This window comes from Diadema antillarum, unplaced genomic scaffold (assembly GCF_040938485.1).
Source record: "Diadema antillarum isolate AM-2024a unplaced genomic scaffold, OU_Dant_1.0 seq00001400_RagTag, whole genome shotgun sequence".
In the NCBI taxonomy this organism is placed as follows: Eukaryota; Metazoa; Echinodermata; class Echinoidea; order Diadematoida; family Diadematidae; genus Diadema; species Diadema antillarum.
Genome location: NW_027272155.1, coordinates 423748 through 444549, shown reverse-complemented (window position 1 = coordinate 444549; position 20802 = coordinate 423748). Strand labels below are relative to the sequence as shown.

The 20802-nt window shown below is 38.5% G+C and overlaps 1 protein-coding gene across 1 annotated transcript in view; it reads left to right on the top strand.

The window, feature by feature from the left end:
• The window catches only part of LOC139709027 (adhesion G-protein coupled receptor G6-like), a 101908-nt gene that overhangs the window by 55549 nt on the left and 25557 nt on the right, over positions 1–20802 (top strand). The window contains exon 4 of the mRNA XM_071620995.1: positions 2378–2472. Coding sequence (XP_071477096.1) covers positions 2378–2472 — 95 coding nt within the window. The remainder of the gene's footprint in view (positions 1–2377; positions 2473–20802) is intronic.

The window sequence follows — 20802 nt, the reverse complement described above, 5'->3', positions numbered from 1 at the left end:
AAATCGGACGGACGCGTACGCGCGCGCGCATATACGCACGCACAGCTCATATGCAATAGAAATTTTCAGTTTTTTCACACGGATCGGATGTCCACAATGTCAAGGAATATTTCTATCAAGTTTCAAGTCGATCCGACTCAATATGACGTCATACGGGCCCGTCAAATTCAAAATTCCGCGCGTGCGTCAATGGGGATACACTGTGCAACTATGCCAAAAAACCGCCAATTTTAAATCGGATTTTACTCGTCAGGATGGACGGTGATCCCCCATTTTCTTGACATATTCTGAAAGCTGATGAGTTGTACATGTCATTTCATGGGTTGGCGATACTGAAAAAATGATTAAAAGATATCAAATTTCTTAATAAAGTAAACAAAGTAAATTTTCCAAATGACGTCATCAAATTTCAAATTCACTCGAGCGTATCTCACTTAAATTTCGCCAATTTTCACCCAGATTTCAGTATGTTGTAGCTTATGAAATGTTCTTTCATCAATGTAATAACAACATTTTGATTGAATAACGTCATCACCTCGTAAAAATGGATTGAAAGTATCCTTGTAAAATTTGACCAGTTTACGTGTTATCTCTATGGGAGAGCAGTTTTTCTGGCAGTGAAAATTGACATGACTCTCTTTTTCGAGCACTAGCTCACCTATGCTTCGGTGAATTTCTCCCAGATTTTAGTATGTTGTAGCTGAGACTTTGGGCTATCGTAAGTGTGACCTCCATTTTTTCATACAACGTTGGTATCACATCGAAAAACTTGGTTGAAAAATTGCATGTGGCTTCGATGCAGCGTCATTTTGCTTAATACACAGGGCCTATGGAGCATGAAATAGGTCATTGCATAGCGCATCCGACTCGTAATCCTAAGGTCCCTGGTTCGATGCTCACCCCTGCCAGTTTTTTTTTTTTGAACACTTTTTTTCCTTTTTTTTCTGTAGTTAGTCTTAATCTCCTTTCCTAACTTTATCTTTTTCTGGTTTTTTCATGCTTCTCCTTCAAATTTCTATAAAAATAACATAATTTTTTCTTTATTTTTCTTTCTTTCTACTACTTTCTGTGCAATAGATGAACAACAACAATGGCTATTAATCCCATATTTTGCACATGTTTTGTTCATGTCACGTACATTATTTCATAAAATAACAATTACTTGATCGGACACCATCTTGGGTATGTAAATTAGGGTCAAAGGTCATAAATGTTTTATCCTGTATCTTGGTGAATACATGTCCTATCTCTCCCATATTTTGCACACGCAAAGACCATGTTACAAGAATCATTTCACAAAATAAACACTTTTTGCTCAGATGCCATCATGTCTGTGCAAAGTGGGGTCAAAGGTCATATATTCTTCTTTCTGTATCTTCATTATGACGTGTTATCTCTATGGGAGTGCAGTTTTTCTGCGAATGAAGCTATGACAATCTTTTTCGAGCAATAGCTCACTTATGCTTCGGTGAATTTCTCCCAGATCTTAATATGTTGTAGCTGAGACTTTGGGCTATTGTATTTTACCCTTCGTTTTTTTCATACGATGTCGGGATCACGTTAAAAAACGTGGTTGAATTTAAAGCTTATCTTCAATGTATTGAGATGTTTCTTTTCTTCTGCAACTTTCTTTGCAATAACTCAAGAAAAACAGCGTCTATCACCCTCAAATTGTGCACATGTTTAGTTCATGTCACGTACATTATTTCATAAAATAACAACTTCTTGATCAGACACCATCTTGGGTATGTAAATTAGGGTCAAAGGTCATAAATGTTTCATTCTGTATCTTAGTGAATACATGTCCTGTCTCTTCCATATTTTGCACACGCAAAGACCATGTTACAAGAATCATTTTACAAAATAACCACATTTTGCTTAGATGCCATCCTGGCTGTGCAAAGTGAGGTCAGTGGTCAAATATACTTCATTCTGTCTCTTTATTATGACGTGTTATACGGAATATGGTACCAAAGATGGCAGATCTGACTCGCTTTTCTAAATGAGATTCCGAATATCACACGGCGAATGTCCCTAAACACAGATGAAACCTGTATGGTCATGCCTAAATTATATATTTGTTGCTGTATCTTCGTTATCTAGTGTATACAGAATTTGGAACCAAAGATGACAGATTTGACTGCCTTTTCTAAATGAGACTCCAAACATCACACAACCAATGTCTCTAAATACAGATGAAACCTGTATGGTGTTGCCTATTGCGATCAGACCTCGAATCATTGATTAAAAAAAAAATCGGATCACCTTAATTTGTCAGTGATGACAAATTACAATCTCTAGTTGTATTTGATTCACATAATGTATTGAATCTCTCACAATGTAATTCTATCCTATTCTCTTCATATATGTAACATAGATGGCTGGAAATATGATGGAATGTGTCAGTAACCTTCTGGACGTCAAGGACGAAGTACTAGAAGCAAGCTCCAAGCAGGCGGGAACAGATGAAAGGTGAGACCTGCCTCAAGTTGGTCATTGGGATATACTTAAGTACGAAATTGCATATATATATATATGCATTATTATATATGTATTATATATATATATATATATATATATATATATATATACATGTATATTACATACAAGTATGTGTGTGTCTTTATGTGTGTGTGTGTATTTGTCAAAGTATAATCCGTCACTCTCTTTTTAGCTGCAAGTAGACTTTGATACTTAAATTGACTATACGTCGGTTATTGTGTGATGATGGGAGCGTAAAGTCTTCCTTATTTAATTCAGAGAAGAAGCCTTTTAGCGTTGCTCGATTTAAACCAGACATACAGGAAAGCCGTGAACCCACTCTGAGACTTTGCAAGACTTTCGACCAGTTTTCTCCTCCTATGTTTTCATCCACATAGTGATAGTAGCATCTGCTTTACCGTCAAAAATGTTGAACGCCATGATGCCTGTCACAGATTTTTTTTTTCACATTACCCTACGCTGTTGACCTGCGTGCGTTGAAGTGCCTGTATGTACCCGAGGGAAGGGCAGTCGCTCTGCGGTCCTTGAATGTACGCCTCTGGGCCGCTGCAGGTCAGCCCTGCATTTTTCAATGTGCGCGCACTAAAAGGTTTCATTGATCTGCCAGGTTTCGAAGGAGTGCGGCATTTTGTAGCAACGCTGAAGTACAATCATGCACCGTAAAGTATCCAAGCTCACGATTTGAAACAACGTTTCTGAAGGAAAAAGCGATTGTACAGGAACGATACGCTTAATATCCCGATGTTAAACTCTCTATTAATTATAGTCTTAAAGAAACTGGTGATAATGATGTCGATAAGTCGACGTAAATGACTCAATACATAGATGTATCCTAGAATATGTCTTAATAGAAGACCTTACCTTGACTAATCCGTTGCCATTATTTCTTGTTTTGCCCCCTTAAAGTAAGAACATAATCCATTTGGTTCACGGAGGCTATCTGTAAAACTTGAATCGAGTATGACATAAAATGGATCCTATTTCCCCGCTTACTTGCTGATATTGGAAGATGTGCATTAAGATTTTTATATGTTCCGTTACCGCATGGGGTAAGGAAAGAAATTACAATAAGGATGGGTGATTGACACCGTTAGAATGTAGATAGCGAGTGATGTTTGATAGACGATGTGGAAAGAGCCTCAGGATTAACGTAGTATGTCGTGAAAAGAGTCGATGAATTTGAATGTGTATTGTTATCAACATGCATTATTCCTTCTTTTTTTTTGTCCTCAGTCCGCTCAGACTCACAAACACTTCTCAGATGAGTTTTGAATTTTGTATGGGTAGGAATGTACCTTATAGATGTCTTTTGAATATTTTATGAATCGGAAATATCACGTTCCCCATCGCTAATGTCAACAGAATCGCCTTGCTAGAAAACCGCGACTCTGGTGATCATTAATATTGACAATATGGTTTTTATGTCAACACCTCAAGAAAAACACGTTTCGGAATGTCAGAGAGACTGAATCCTTTTGTTTTGTTTTATTTTGTTTTGTTTTGTTTTGTTTTGTTTTGTTTTGTTTTGTTTTGTTTTGTTTTGTTTGTTTGTTTGTTTGTTTTTACTTTGTGATGGCTTAAGCTATACGATCAGACTGTTATTAAAGATCTTGGTCTTTCCGGAATTTCACCTGTAAAGTCGCGCATTCACCAAGCAGAAGATCATCGATTAAGATTAAATGCCTTCGCGGTGAACAGATCAAGACGATCAATATTGATACCCTCGGAAAAACAGGCATACAAAGACCCCAGGTAAACTCCTTAAATAAAGACAGGGGATATAAAACACATTTACCAAAATTTGAACGTGATATTCAGATCCTGAGGCAACAGTACATGACGACAAGGCACTTGGACGTTGACCCGTGCGCGACCCGCACTCATAGGTGAGGGAAAAGAGACCATTATCTCTTGCAATCATCTTTTTGGTGTCAGGGGAGCCACTGTGGGGCAGTGGTTAAGACCATAGACTCTCAATCATAAGGTCATTGGTTCGAATCTTTTGGCAGCAATGGTTAAGCCCCTGAAGGTTCTTAATCTTATCTGCCTCGTCGTCTTGCTGGTGGGTCTTATGGCCGTCGCGACGCGTCGGTCCCGCGATAGCTTGCTCATAAGCATTTAAGTGCTTAACCTATAATCCCAAACGCACACAAACGCACGCGGCCCTCAGACGTCACTAATTTTCTCATCTTTTCAAAGAAATGTTTCCAAGTTCCAATCTGCTGAAAACCCAAATGGTTTAATGTTGCAGACAGCTTGTTGCACCGCTATGGAAGATAATGATGTCTAAAGTGTAGACAGACATTATGTTACCAATAATGTTAAAGTGTATACATTGTACTGATTGATCACGTTAACGATAAGAGAATGAAAGGCTGCCAAACATGCCAATTACTTTGGAAAATATACCTCACCATCGGAAGTTACTGACTCGCTGTTTATCGATGAAGGTTAGAATTGTCCCTAATGACTTCGTCATTGGCGTAAGCTGTCATTCCCATCAGAATTTCCTTTGACGTCTTATCCTGTTCGTCTTCACACTTCCACATGAGTCAGAGCCCCCTCCCCCATCAAATTCCAGAAAACAGGTACACCTGAGACTGCAGGTAATTTGTCAGTGTTGATGGAGTCATCGTAAAGCACAGCGGGTGGACGACGGTGCTGCGTCCGCGCCCTGTTTACACTTCCTTCTTCTCCCGCGCGAGCTAACCCCGACCACCACTGTTTCAAAACATGTCGTGAATGCGCGCCATCCAAATAACCTGCAACAGGATTGCGTCACGGGGATACGATCAAAATGTTATGACAGGTCGTCGTCTCAGAACAGAAAGAATAGAACAGTACATTCCCCTCGCTTGCCGCAGAATAGGTCTGCTGTTGGTTCACCTAAACATTAAACCAATGGACAAAAAAAAAGAGAGACGCACTTTCATGTTTAAAGTGAGTATTGTGATGATTACAGAATTGCCGAAAATTTAGCCGAATGGATAAATAAGATAAACAAGATACACTTCACCAACACACACATACATACATCAATATGATGTACAAAAGAACGATGACCTTACCGGCTTTGCCATAAATGAGAAACTTGTTGAAATTATGAAACATTTTGATAAGAGAACTTAATGATGATATCACTTAAATTTGGCGATGAACAATCTGTCAAGTGAACGACACTGTTTTAATGGAGTATCGTAGCAATATTGAGTAAAATTAATCTGTACACCACAGAGTTGGTGGACGATGATTAATTAGATTGATGAAAATGCAACAATGCTCCTGCTGTATCAGAGAAATTATATCTGTTGTTTTCACCATTTTTAGGTACTTATCCAGGCAAACGAATGGCGATTTTACATGTTTGTTTCAAAGCGTGACTCATTTCATCATTCATGATCAAGAGGCAGCATTTCAGGAAACAAGGGGTCAAAAATCATTCCTAATTGTCAATATTCGGTCCAGCCGACTCATGCCTCAAAGCAGGTCGAAAGCAAAGCGTTGATATTGTTTTACAGTATACACGACTTACGAGAGAGTGCTGTGATCATTCCCGTTCAGGCTAAAGGAAACAAATATGTTTCCATGGCAACATAACATTAAGGCCCCTACGGCATTGTAATCATGATGTGGGCCAGAGACTGGCATCGGCAAAAAAGAAAGGAAACAAAGGGAAAGACAGGGAAAAGACGTTATAAACAAAATGTATTATTTAAGATGTTTTCGCCAAAGCGGTATGCGATGACGCAAATCATTAATCATTAAATATTTTGTTGTTGTTGTCGTTGCTAAAGCTTGGCGAGCTTTGTAGATCAATTTTGTTGGAATCTTACCTTACAAATAATACTGAGAGGAAGCAAAAACATGATTAAAAGAAATTACCAACGCAAAAAGGGTAGGAGGGTTAGGAATAACACAGGGGAGTTACCTGTGCCTTGGAAAGGGTAAACAAAGAAGTGCCTTAGGAATGGTAAAAAAAAGACACAGTTGGAGTTTCAGTTGGGTGTGTTTCAAAGATACTTGAGGAAAATGATTCGTCGTCTTTCGGTGGTGACATGCACACGTTCCCTCCTACCTTAAAGCTGCCTTGAAAGGGGTAATCAAAAAAGTAACCTTTCAGGAAAAAAAAAGCTCAGTCGGGGTTTCATTTAGGTGTATTTCAAAGTTACTTTGGAAAAAACTGTTTTGTCCATGTTTTGTGATGACGATACACAATAAATATATACACATGGACACACAACCCATAACCTTTGAACGTGAGTCGTTAGTTAGTTCTAAATGAGGAAAAGGCTGTACTCATCCCAGATAACTCCTGCGTCATTCAGTGATGTTCAAATCATTGCTATAGGCGGAATGTCACGTGGCGGAACGTCGTATGGAAGGGTGTGGTCCGATCGTCGTTGGTATACGTCTGGCCGTTCTCTGGCCCCATTCTCCAGCAGGAGGACCGATGCAATCTGTGACATTTAATAATGTTAGCCTTTAATGATAGCAGTGTATAGGGTTAAAAAATCCTTTGAAAAAAAAACAGATGAAGACAGAAAGATTTTATTTTACAGAAAGATTTTAAAGAATCATGTGAAGTTTTCTAATCGAATATTGGCAAATATAGATTCCTTGTGTGCACTGATGTCTGGTTTTGCTTGCAAACGTCTAGTGAAGAAAGAAAGAAAAGGCGAAATAAGATGAAATGATGACTGTCTTCTACTGATCTAAAAAAAATCTAAGAAAACATTACAATTTTTTTCTTAACAAATGACTAGTACATGACTGTGTGAACGAGAGTGGACATGATATTTTTTCTGTAAAGACGTAATTGAATTCAGTCATGTTGTATTTTGTCGGTAAACAAAACACACACACAAAAAAAAACCAGGAAAAATGTATGTAAAGAGAGTTGGATATGAGATCATGTCATCCAGACCTACGGATGTAATAATTCATACAAATGATCTTGAGGGATATGCAGGTAGGCTTTTATGCATTATTTAGTCTATATAGCGGGGTTCGCTGCACTTAATACGACATTCCGATAGAATTGAAGGAGCAAGGTAACATCACCATCTTCTGCAATCCCAGCAGCTGCTATTGTATGCTTTGGAGGAGGAGAGATATAAGGACATATTTCCGACGCGACATAATTCCTCTTTTGTACCTAATGCATGATCAAACAACAATCATTACGCGTCATAGAGGCTTCGTGTTCGTGAAATCGTGTCAATGAATCAAAAGATCGTTATGACAGTCTGGAATCTCTAGGTTTTGCCCGTTTTAATTTTTTATTTGTTTACTGATGGAGAGAGTGAGGCTGCTAATGCTGAGGAAGGAACGCGGCGAGCAAGTTTCCGCTTTGTCAGAAACTATCACTTATGAAGCGAAAATAAGCTCTTGCTCGTCAGAGGCGGCTTATTCTCAGCAAAACATGAACATAAACACGTAACAACATTCCAAAAGAAAGAATTGTTTTGTAATATTATGTATATATGCGACGTTATGGATCTCCTGTCTGTTACGGGGCTCCATTTCGTAACTGCCGCTTCGGTTTACGTCGTATTTTCACACCTGTGTTATGTAAAAGTAGTTTGGTAGAACTGTCAGAAACATTTTTCCTCATAGATTTAGCAAACTCTCTTCGTTATTTCAAGCTCGAAAGATTACATTTGTATTACGAGCCCAATTGTTTTTTCATTAATGTAGTAACTTCGTTTGTTGTGAAAGTTCAAGTTCAGGTTACGGTTCTTCTGTTGGCTGCCTTTTAAGTTTTATAGCATGTGATGAAATTGACGATATAGGGTTAGTGTTTGCTGATACTTATTGTCTCAGAAATAGGTTGTAGCTGCGATGATAAAGCGTTTTAAACAAGAATGGAATAAATCTTTATGGCGTCCGAACACTTCATTGAAAGTCGGTGCTTCTCATCACCACTTTTACGTAATATAGCCACTCGTAAAATCTGGCTCCAATGGCACCCATTACACATAGGACCACATTTTCGCAGGCTCAGTCCTCATGCTTACATTTTCGACGGCTTTTTTTTTCTCGAGGAGAAGGAGGATTTTATGTACATGTGCTAACATTCAACCAAGCCGAACTCAATCATGAAGCATGTTAACCGAATTCCCTATTGTATGTTACACTCGTTAGTTTTCAAAAATGAACGAAATGGCACCTTATCGGGTTGGGTTTAACCCCGACATTACCATTTGCAAATAGAGCTCTTGAATTCAACGATACTTAAGAGTAATGGTGTAGAAGAAGGGTTAATGAGTTGCCCTTTGCTAATCGCATCCGTGAGATTGATCCGGCTCCTTTTCAGTGAGTCTCCAGCAGCGAGGGATAACCGCTGCTCGGACAGTCAAAGACCGACCGCTGTTGGTCGTCTCTCAACCCTGGATGTCAGCGTGAACCATTTAGGGGTGTAGGCCTAATTGCTTTCGCTTCAATGAGCCCGTAGGCTCTGAAGGTCGTTCTCATGTTACAGAATGCAGAATGCTAGAGCGACTAGCCAACCTGTTACTACCGATAAGGAGACAAAAAAAAAAACAGGAAGAGAAAAAGAAACGGGTGTTGAAAAAGAAGATCTGTTTCTAATCGAATAGGTAGCTTGTGTGCAGTTTGGAAATCATTTTGTCCCGGTGCAATGAGGAGAGAGCTATATATAGGAGAGAAAGAGTATGTTCTACCTCTCTTCAAACACAGTTGTACATAATAAGCAGTTACATGCATATAGTTATCAAGGGCAGTGATTTCTTTTTGTAATGTATATGTATATGTGTGTGTGTGTGTCTGTGTGTGTGTGTGTGTGTGTGCGTGTGTGTGACGGGGTGGGGGCAATTTTACATAATACGTAATTACTTGCACATTGATATTAAGGGCAGTGATTTCTTGTTATAATGTATGTATATATATATATGTATATATATATATATATTCATATATATATATATATATATATTTGTGTGTGTGGGTGTGGGTGTGAGTGTGTGTGAGAGTTTGTGTGTGTGTGTGTGTGTGTGTGTGTGTGTGTGTGTGTGTGTGTGACGGGGGTGGTGGCATCCATTGCCATCATCGCCCTATGAATCCTTACCCCCGAGAATCGTATATAGAGCGCAACATCCGGAATGACTTTTTTCCTTCGCATTTGTAGTCTATGTTAATGTTTTCTGTTATATAACCAAAACTGGACCCTCCTTCCCCCCTTGTTTTTATGAATCTTAAAAGTAATCCACTGATTTAATACATTGGTCAATTTCATGGCACAAAATCAGATCAAAATCAAAATCAGATAAATGGGGAGACAAGGGGGAGGCATTGTGTCAGGAAAGGAAGACGATCTTAGGTAGATGTTAAGAAAGTCAGGCGTAACATCATACAGGGTTGCTTTCCACTGTCAATATACAGTTTAACTATATAGGAGATGAGGATATTAACGCTCGTCTAGATGCCTTCTATTCCTCCTCTTCTTCTTTTTTTTTAAACTTCGGTCTCTCTTTTCAGACATACACATTCTATCAAGGAAACTTTGACCTCCACCCAACCACATTCCCCTGTTTGTTCGTTCGTTTGTTTTGTTTGTTTGTTTTATACGACATTGTTGTCTAGCATCAAACACTTATGACTGCATAAACAAACCAAAATGATGTTCGTGCGTTTTGTGCAGGAACACAAGCTGCATTTGAAGACAAACTTGCAGAAAAGTAAGAAACGACACTTTTTTTTTAATTGTGATAATTATTACTAGTCACTTGCAGTGGCAAGTCTAGATCCAATGTCGCTTACACATGGCACCACGTTATCATACAAAAGCGCATCCACAGTTGTTACAGAGACATCATGCCCATTATCATTTCGTGTTTATTGCATGTTTTATTCTGCATGTTTCTATCTTACCCTGAAACCAAAGCCATAAAGGTCTCAATATTAGACCACACTTAAGTTCACAGGTTAAAATATCATTATATCTATGTATTTTTTTTAGTTACTGTCATTTTGGTTTTGCATTGTGCTGATGTTATTGTGTTCACTAGTTTTCTTGCATAAATAACACCATTGCGCTTAGAAACACCCGTTTAAAGCGCCACATAAACGCAATTATTATCGTGATTATTTCTATCTTTGTCATTACTATCATTATTATTCATATCATATTACTGCACTTAAGCGACCGATAAAAAGTACTCTTTTGTTTGTTTGTAAGTGAAAACTGAGGCTGAATTCGCACAACGGAAACAGGTCAGGTGTGGGGTAGGTGACGATGTTAACTCTGATAGGATACGAGTCTCTCCTGTTTTTTTCGTCACGCACCATGTCATTAGCTTTCCGTGAAAGCTTTCCCGCTGTATTTCACACTTGCTTCACTCTGTTTACCTACTCGAGAGTTAGATCCCCGCAGATTCAAGACGAAGCGACTAGGCTCGTGCTAACAATGCACTCGATCACATGTCTGGAGGAAATATGCACTGAGGAAAGATACCCGACATTTTTATTTTATAGTGTGAGGAACGCTGCCAGTATAGCGAGTTTCTTCGATTTTCCAGCGGCAAATAGCTGCTTGACTAGTTTTCGTCCATTCCCAGGGCGCGCAAGAAGCGCAACATTCCTCTAAACGGCGAGCCTGCCCTGTCGTACCTGATTCAATTTTCCGAGTGTTGGTAACCAATCGATTCGGCTGTGTGTCTACTGCGAAAGCCGGCCCAGGGAACGTGCTTAGCAATTTTAAGTGGGAATTTCCTGACGGTGTCGTGTTTTTTCCCCCGTACGTCAGTCCACATCCAATCCTGTACTGACCGATGACCGGTCCGTGTCGGACATTAGACTGGAGCGTGATTCTGCCTTCATTGCTCGGAAGCGAACAGGCCATTCTGGAATTGAAAAGATTGCAGTAGAATTAAATCTGAAGCGATAGTTTAATAATTTCGGATATAATTCGCCGAATATGTTAAAGTTTAATAGGATACTGATTAAACTCAGCAATATTTACATGCATTACTCTTGACACGAACATCCAACACTAAATTGAATAGAAAAAAAAATCTAAAAACTTTTTTTCAAGCGTACACATTGTAATAGGCCTACGAGCGTGGTGCCCTGTGCCCTATATAGATCCTATGTGTAAAGATAAGTGTCTTGACCAAATAAGGGAAATGATGATAATGTTATGCAACTGAATGGCGGATCGCGTTGATAAAGTCGATTGCGTAATACTAGTACACACGAACTTATGTATCTGATATATTAACCGGTATCTCACCTGAATATGCAAAAGTCGCATTGTACTTTACTTTGTTTATATACAAATCTTATATTGTTTACTTTTGTCGGAAATGATATAAAAATGAAATGAAAATGAAATGAAATGAAATGTATCAGCCCCCCATTTAGATTCATTAAGATGCCTAATTTGTTTGTGTTCGCACTTAATGCGAGGAAAACGATAAAGAAGCAATGCGATTATTAAACTTTAAGAAAAAATAATTTGGTGAGAATACAAAGTATTTACATCGACAAATATAAAGGGAGAATTGACCAGCAACCCAAATGTAAAATGGGCATGCCATTCAGAGGCATGTTCTCTAAATACTCAAAATATCTTGTAGTCTTTTGCACACAAAAAAATGTATAAATGAAGTAAAAGTGCAAATGAAGTGCCTTACCTCATATAACAGCTGGTTACCTTCGTTCGATTCTACGAATGGATAGCATTTCATTGATCCTGTGTCTTTTCTAGTCGCCGTATCTACTTTCCTCTGCAATCCCTGCTATATCTTTCGGGACTTCTCGTATAACTGTTTTGTTGTAAACACAGTGCCAGTGTAAACATCTTCGTGACATTTTCCCCAAAAGGTTACAGGAAATGATGGGTAATGTACTCGAGTTACTATTCAATTCTTCTACTCGAGCTTTACTGAATCTAGTTTGTTGGTCAAGGCATTGTATTGATGTTTTAAAGCAAACTGTGCCATTGTATTGCATAAACTGTGAATACTTTGACCAGGCTTTGACGAACAAGGCCTTTACCTTGAGACTATATACGTTAAAGAGTATCAGTGAAAGAAAAGGCCCACTGGTCAGCTGAATCATTTAAGATGGATGTGATTAAATGGACTGCGTTAAAGGACAGCGCTCCATATAGGCAAAACGAAGATGTTTTCATTTCCTTTCTCTGATAATGAATGACACAAAATAGCCACATCCTCTGTTTAATTACAGCGCAATTGTGATTTGCCAATTCCGCTCAAAGAACCGTACTCGCATGCCCTCACCTAATTCCAATAACACAAAACGTCCTTTACTTTTGTGCTTTGTAACGGTATTCACAACTGATGGTAGGTCACCCATTTTTTCCCCTTTACCGCCGTTTTAACTCGTAAATGTCAACAACTTAAGTTAGATGAATGCTGTTTTACAAAACAGCTCAGAACAAACAAAGCAAGACTTCTAAATTTATCTCGCCACAAAATAATGAATGCACATGCGTCTGCCGTGCTACCAGCAATTTTTAAAGAAAGAAAAAAAAACAACACTGTGTGGTGTGGTTCTCTTGCCTGAATTTTAAGTTATAGAGGCCCAATTTATAGGTGTCATGGGAACATCGGAATAGCAGCCAAAACAGCTGCACTGTAATCAATGCCAACAAAGTAATCACACTCGGTGTTCCGAGTTCTATAAACAGAAGTAAATAATATTTCACTTTTTCTACATTCGACTACTTGCTCGAAGGAGACCTGTTTTGCCATCTATTTTGTCATACCTTCTCGAACTTCCGGAAGGGCTCCTTTGTGAGCACTGAAAAACATCTATGAAGGAAGATAGGGGACAATAAAATTATGACATGTCTCATAAACTCCTGTCAGACAGAATCCAAGAGAAAAGAGAGAATTTCACGGTGTATCGGGGAAAGAATATCCACGAGAATAGCTGCCATACGAATCATGATAACTGTTGAAGTCTGCCACTCTGCTATAGCTACTTGGAAACAGGAGTCATTGGCAGGAAAATTGTAGCAGAGAAAGGGAAATACATTTGTATACTCATTAAAATGTATGTATGTATATGTACATATATATATATATATATATATATATATATATATATATATGTATATATGAACATGTATAAATCTTTATTTTTTTTTTTTGGGGGGGGGGGTGTCTTTCAAAACGATATAACAACCAACATAATATCTTGGAATTTCCCTCTGCCTACTGTGTCACGTTTTTACGTCAAATGGGTTCAGCAAGCCTTCATGTGATTATAAAGGGTCCATTGTCGTCATAGTATAATTATAGTTGCAGCTAATCACCTATAGTGAACGAGTGCCGGTATGGAAAGACCTTTTCTCCTTTTTTTGATGGTTTTTCGTTATTTTCTTATTACAATCGTGAGGTCCTCCCACGCACATTTAACGGGGACCTGCGTACGCTCGTGGCAAGTCGTTGATTTTGGCATCTCGACACGCTTTCGAGAGCACTCCGGTACCCTTCTCGACAATTCCCGACGGGACCGCCCGCGCGCCTCATTGCCAGAAAAGCACACATACGGCAGGTCTCTCGTGATGTGTAAAATCACTCTGCCGCTCACCGCAGCTCGCACGAGCTCGGCGATTGTGAATTGTTAATGGATTGAAATAGAATCATTATACAGACAGGTTTCGGACTATAGGGTGACGGTCCTGTGTCGGAATTTTAATCGGCGTCACATGCTGGAAACAGCTGAAACACCAATCAACGAAATTGCATTATCTTTGTGGTCAATGAAACGAATTCATTGCTTCAATTTACACGTATGAATAGTGAATTCTTTTCAAAGTGATTGGTCTTCCCTTAGTCCCATTCATAATCGCAGGAGTCATGTGCAGAAGGACAAACTATTTCAGGGACAATGTCCTTGAGGTTGAAAAGATAGAGGATGGCATTGTGGAACAAAATGTTTGCAACATAATGATGGATGAAAACAAGGCATCTAGAAAACAAGAAAATAAAGAAAAAGAGGGAGAGGAAGAAGTGAAAAGGTCATATCTTTTTTTCGGCTAAAAGCAAAACAAAACACGAACTTTGCGCTGGCCCAATCCACTCCGCTTTCAATAAACAATATATTTGAAAAAAATTTAATGTAGAATAAACCCTTAGTTTTATTCAAGGTTAGTACAGTTTCTTTTTTACGAAAGAAGACAAAATGAAAAGAACACCCTAAACAAGTCAATAGCCCTTCAAGTGACTGAGGACACAATATCTACCAAAGATTTGCTCGCTATGGGATCTCAAATGATGTTAGGCCTATAATAAAACTTTCCAAAAGCAAAGCCTTTTGTTTGATTGTAACTGATATTTCATATTTTGATTTGATAAGCAACACACTTTCAAGAATCATGTTTCGCGTTTTGCGCAATCAGTGAGATTACGTATGCGAAATTCAAGCTTAATGACGAAAATAATGCGCCAAAATCTGCCGCTGAGTTATTGATTCATGCCATAATAATTTTCCTCTTTAGATTTCTCAAATGCTTTGTTCGGTTATCTTTCCCAGAAAGATCAACACAATCACCATAACTCAATGAGATCTTAAAGCCCTTGTAATTAGAGCACTCCATTGTCTTCCTGTACATAAACGCAGTTCTTTCAGTGTCTTTTACAACCCTACTTCTGGTGACGTCACGTCCTCTGCTCACCTGCCCTAGTTCATTTTGCAAGACGCTGGTAAATATAACCATTTACAGGTCGACACGACAGCTCCGCTCACCAGGAAAAAAAACAATGGAGAACTCGTGTGGGCGTGTGTATGTGTGTGTGTGTGTGTGTGTGTGTGTGTGGAGGAGGGGGTCGCACTTTCTTTGTCATTGCCATCGAAACAATACCCCCCGCCCATCAACGTCAAACATCATCACCTATCATTTAAATCCTCCCTTGAGACATGCGTATTGATTTTGATATGCCATAAAATACAATTTTTTCTATTGTTCTATATTTTCGTTTCAGAGTGGTTTGAGTAATTTTCCTGTTTTCTTTCTCCGATATCACAAATCAAAGTGCCATAATGAGTGTCATTAGGTGGACCTGAACCAAAAGCAGCTACTAATCTTATGATAATGATTACAATTATGATGATGATTATAATTATTATTCCTATTATTGTTATTTCTGAAGGGCATAGACATTACTAGACCAGAAAAAAAAGAGCAGCGTGGTTCATAACGAAATAAAATGTCTACAAGCCCTACCCTTCGCTCAGATTGTGCTTGTTGTGTAACCCTTCCCTGTATTCACCGCACTTTTGTTTAAACGTGTCTACAACGTCACTACAACGTCAGGCGCTAGTGCTTATCAGTGATTATTCTAAATTCATAATTTTTCTCACTCCGTTCGAATTTGCTGGGGAGTGGATCTGCACGTGTTTCGTCAGAAAGGTTTACGCCTTTTATATCCCCGATAATTCTTGAATAAAATCTCTTGTTTGAAAGGCTCATCTAAGCAACAGAATTTTATTTGACAGTATATAAAGGTGTTGTGGCAGGAGGGGGGGGGGTGGGAAGACAGAGAAGGAGAAGGAGGCCTTGACGCAAAGCGAAATTTGTTGAGCCGCATTTTATTCTCCTTTCTCTTTGGTCAAACTAAGTCAAGTCAGATAAATCTATCCTGAAGATAGAGCGTATCAAGAAATGCAACAAGAGTTTGTTTACATAATCCAGCTCTCTGGGGGTCTCAGGCATGCACATAATTTTCCATAGAAAATAGAGTAAGGAAAAACATTTATAACAAACAGAACCAAAGGAAGAAAGTAACAAAAGAGTCATTGTCGTTCGTTAATGGCTCCAAGCAGGATTGCTGCCTACTTTGAGGATTTATGTTTTCTTAAATGACTTTTTATGCTCTAAGAATCTACCTGGAACTTGTAAAACATTGAATATTCATTCGATAATATGCGATACCCTGGGAAAAGTATAGGAGTTTTAGGTCACAATCATAGTATACGAATTAAATCCTTAGATTTTATTCATTTTCTTTAAGAAGTTAGTGAAAAAGAGGTCCGAGCATTTGGTTATGTTGCAAGGTATCAAACATTTTACAGTCAGACTAATCGCGCTGAAAGAATAATCTTGTTTTTCTTCTTCTGTCTTTCGTAAAGATACAATCTAAGTAGCAAAAAAAAAACAAACATGTGAACCAGGCCTGTTAGGGTCTTTCTGTAAAGAACCCCTACGTCATCAGAGTTACAGGACACACGCTATATTGTATGTATGCCTCGCCCGGTAGAAACCATATTGGGTCATTAAATACCGACACACAACTTTATCTTATTCATTCCTTATTTTCCCACTATATACCTCTGACATAATGCATTCTAGAACAGAATGAATGTGCTTCATGTCCGGTTCTCCACAAGCAAAAGGGCCAATGAAAAACATTTCAATATTTTTATCCTTATCACTTTTGTCTATATTTCTTCCCGTTTTGAGAATACACATGTACTTCGTAAAATGTAATGATATACTATAGAGGGTGTGAAATGATCATCATTTTGATTTGAAGCAATAACTAAGGAGAGAAGTATGATATTGCTGAAATGAAATGTCGTCTACTAAATTTTAGCTACAGCTGGTGGACAAAGCGAAAAAAAAACCACACAGTAGTAGTAGTAGTAGTAGTAGTAGTAGTAGCATAGAAATAGTAGCATTGTTGTTGTTATTATTATCAATGTTGTATTAGTAGTCGAGAAGTCATTAGATAAGCAAGAGGAGAAAAGGACGAAAATCCAAAGAAGATTTGAATGGACAGCTACATCTAAAAATTATTTCAAGCACGCGACAAGTGTATTTATGTCACCAGATATTTTCATCTAATATTTATGTTGTCGTTTTAGCCTCCCTTCAACTACACAGTACGAACAACTATATACAGGCAGAAAACACTTCTCCAATTACTACTGTCACTGTACTTCTTCTTCTTCCTCTTCTTTCTCTTCTGTTGCTTTTGTCTAATTTTCCTCCTCCTCCTCGTATACGACTCACCGCTGGCATACAGTACTTATACAACGTACAAGCAAAGATTTGCGCTCGACTCTCCCAGAAACCCTTAGCTAGTAGCTACCCCGTCTCCACACATTTCGACGAATTAAGATCCTATGACGGTCTAATCAGCTCCCCTCGCGATTCCTCCTCCAGCAAACGCGAAACTAATTCCTCTCGGAATCCCCGTCGTCAACCCGGAAAAACAGACGACTGAGAAGTCGATTTGACATCGAGATGAGAGGCCAGTGACGGATTGGAACTCCTCCAATGGTCTTGCTTTTATAAACACCACTTGTGTTGGTCAAACATGTTAAAGACAAAATAATGACCACTAGAGGGGCTTGTGTTGACAGCTGCCTGCTCATGTGGAAGTGGACCGCAGCAGACGCTAAATATTGCACGCAACAATTCACGAAATCAGGTGCTAGTAATGGGTGTAAAGACTCTTGGACAAGACTGTATATGGACATTGGGATTTCAGGGTAACCAAGTGGCAAGGGCCACCGTTGTGTGTGGTTGATGTAGACTACTCGTGAGGGTATGTCGTTTCACATGCGTGTAAACATTAGAGGCAGGTGTTATTGTGTGAAGGTGTGCGTGATTATTATTGTATGAACTCTAAAAGTGACACTAAACCAGTATACACGGCATTTAATGATACTTTCACAGGAAATCGTTTCTCTGTAATGCGTCTTTAATACAAGCTTGGAACGTTGATGTTGAATATTTGATACAGAAAGAAGCATTGAGGCCTTTCCATTCATGACAATGATCTACATCATCAATACTAAACAGCAGTGAGGGTTACCGAGAAGTTTGGTAAAGTCTACAAAAGCGATAGAGTGACAAGGCTTTGAATAAGGCTTGTAACATTGATGGTGAATATCTAATACAGATAGAGACATTGCAGCCTTCCTATCCGTAAGATCTACATCATCAACACTACACATTAGTGAAGGTTTACCGAGATGAGAAGTTTGGAAAAGTCTGCAAATGCGATAAAGTGATAAGGCATTCCCATTAAGTAAATCTAATACAAACGCAGTTTGGTATTACAATAATTTGCACAAGCAGGCATAAAACAGTTACTGCACAACTACGGTTTCATACTAGACTTTAAGAAAAAAAAATGATAATTTCGAGACCTTTTCTTTGACTTTTGGTCAAAATCGATGATGTCCCTATGGTATTTTTGTCAGCCGTCTTAGTGAATTCCCTGTTTACGACTGATGGAAGTATTTTGACCTGTAGCAGTATTAGGATCCATGTAATCTGTCAAACTAACAACTTGAAGAATTCTTTGGTTCGAGTTCTATTCCAACAACCCTCCCCCCCCCCCATACCAAAAAGAAAAAAAAAAGAAGAGGTGCCACTGTATAACGCCAGATCAGATCCATTTCAGAACAAGAACTGACCCCTGAGAAATGCAACTGATCTACGACTATTCAGAGGTGAAAAGGACACAAACGCACGGACATCCATCTTCCTATCGCTCTCCTCCCATGGTGCCATCCGTCCATTGTTCGTCCTGATTTCGCTTTCTGGTTTTGATCCAGCCAATGGTGCTTTCCGGTAGTCTGTTTCGATGACAGGTTACGTCCCAAGACAAATGTCTGCCTGTCTGTGCAGATAATCCACGTTTCATTCCAGTGTCACTACACTTATTTAAACGTAAAATGAACGTTATATTTGTCATTTCAATACAGCAAGGCATATGGTCAAACTGAATGGTGATGGTAACTTGCGATTTCCAGTAAATTCTATCCTTTCAACATAATACCATTGCTTTTTACTGTCCAGGAAACATCAAGGAGGTCTTATAATCTATCGTCCTATTTCTTTGATTTGCCTGGTACAAGTTGAAGAATTAGTAGTGTTAAACATATCGTCATTTTTCAGTGAAAAATAAAGCAAAAGAAAAACCAGTCATTAAGCTGTAGGTATCTCCACATCGAGACACACCTCTGCATAACTGCAGGTGTTTCATTTTTTTCCATTTTTTAATTTATTCATTTATTTTTTATAATGAAAGGGCGTAGTGAAAAAATAAAGTTGAATAGTGTGGTCTTACAGCATTTACACACTGGTGGCTTTTAAATGTTGGAAGAATATCATCAGAAAAAAAAAAAACCAATATACCAGTTTCGTAACAGATCCCACACTGACGGCTTTTAGCAGAGAAAATGCTGGAAGAATCACATTTAGAAAAAAAGAGCCTAATGTACCAGTTTCGTAACAGATTCCACATCACGTCCGATGAGTCAAATGCGGCAACATGTAAACATTTACCTTGTCTCGTCTGTAATAAAAACGCTAATGAATAGTTTGTTGCCCATTTATACCAATATCCTTGTACCTGTACAGCTCAAAACCGGTAATCACTCTATGTCATGTGTGAGGGGTTTTTTTTCGTACACAATTGCATGCTCGCACACACACACACACACACACACACACACACACACACACACACACACACTACTCTCTCTCTCTCTCTCTCTCTCCTCTATCCCTCATAATGTGGAGTTCACGTGTCATTAAGCGGTATATTAATCTACTCATAGGTGACTATATATATGCAATCCATCAACACGCAAGTTGTCGAGTTTGACAGTCACAAATGACTCGTGGGTTCTCTAATCGAGGCCGGATACATTCTATTACGCATGAATCGACAAGCAAGGTATCTTCCCCCCCCCCCCCCCACCCCTCTCTCTCTCTCTCTTGATAAAAATGTTCTCCGTAAATAATCGCAATTTTCTGCTCTATTGGTTTCGTTGGCGCATTATATCACTCGATATACAGTATTCATGCAAGTTTCACTTGTTGGTGAACATTCACATCATCCCTCTGGTGGAAAGACCTCCTATCTCAATTGGCATAAATTCAAACACCTCCTAACTCATGAGTTAAAAAAAAAAATCAGGCTTTTGAATATAAATAGTCTTTTCACACTATCCATATACCTACAAATATGCACACACACACACACACACACACACACACGCACACACACATATATATGTATATATGTATGTATATATATATATATGTATATATATATATATATATATATATATATATATATGTATGTATATATATATATATATATATATATATATATATATAGGCTTCAAAGCCTCACTCAAGACTCACATTTTTCATAAGACATTTAATTGCTAACTGTCTTGGAGGAGTCTGCGCCTTTGAATGTTTCTGTGACAGATATATGGCGCCATACAAATGCTGTGGATCATCATCATCTTCATATATATTATGTGTGTGTGTGTGTGTGT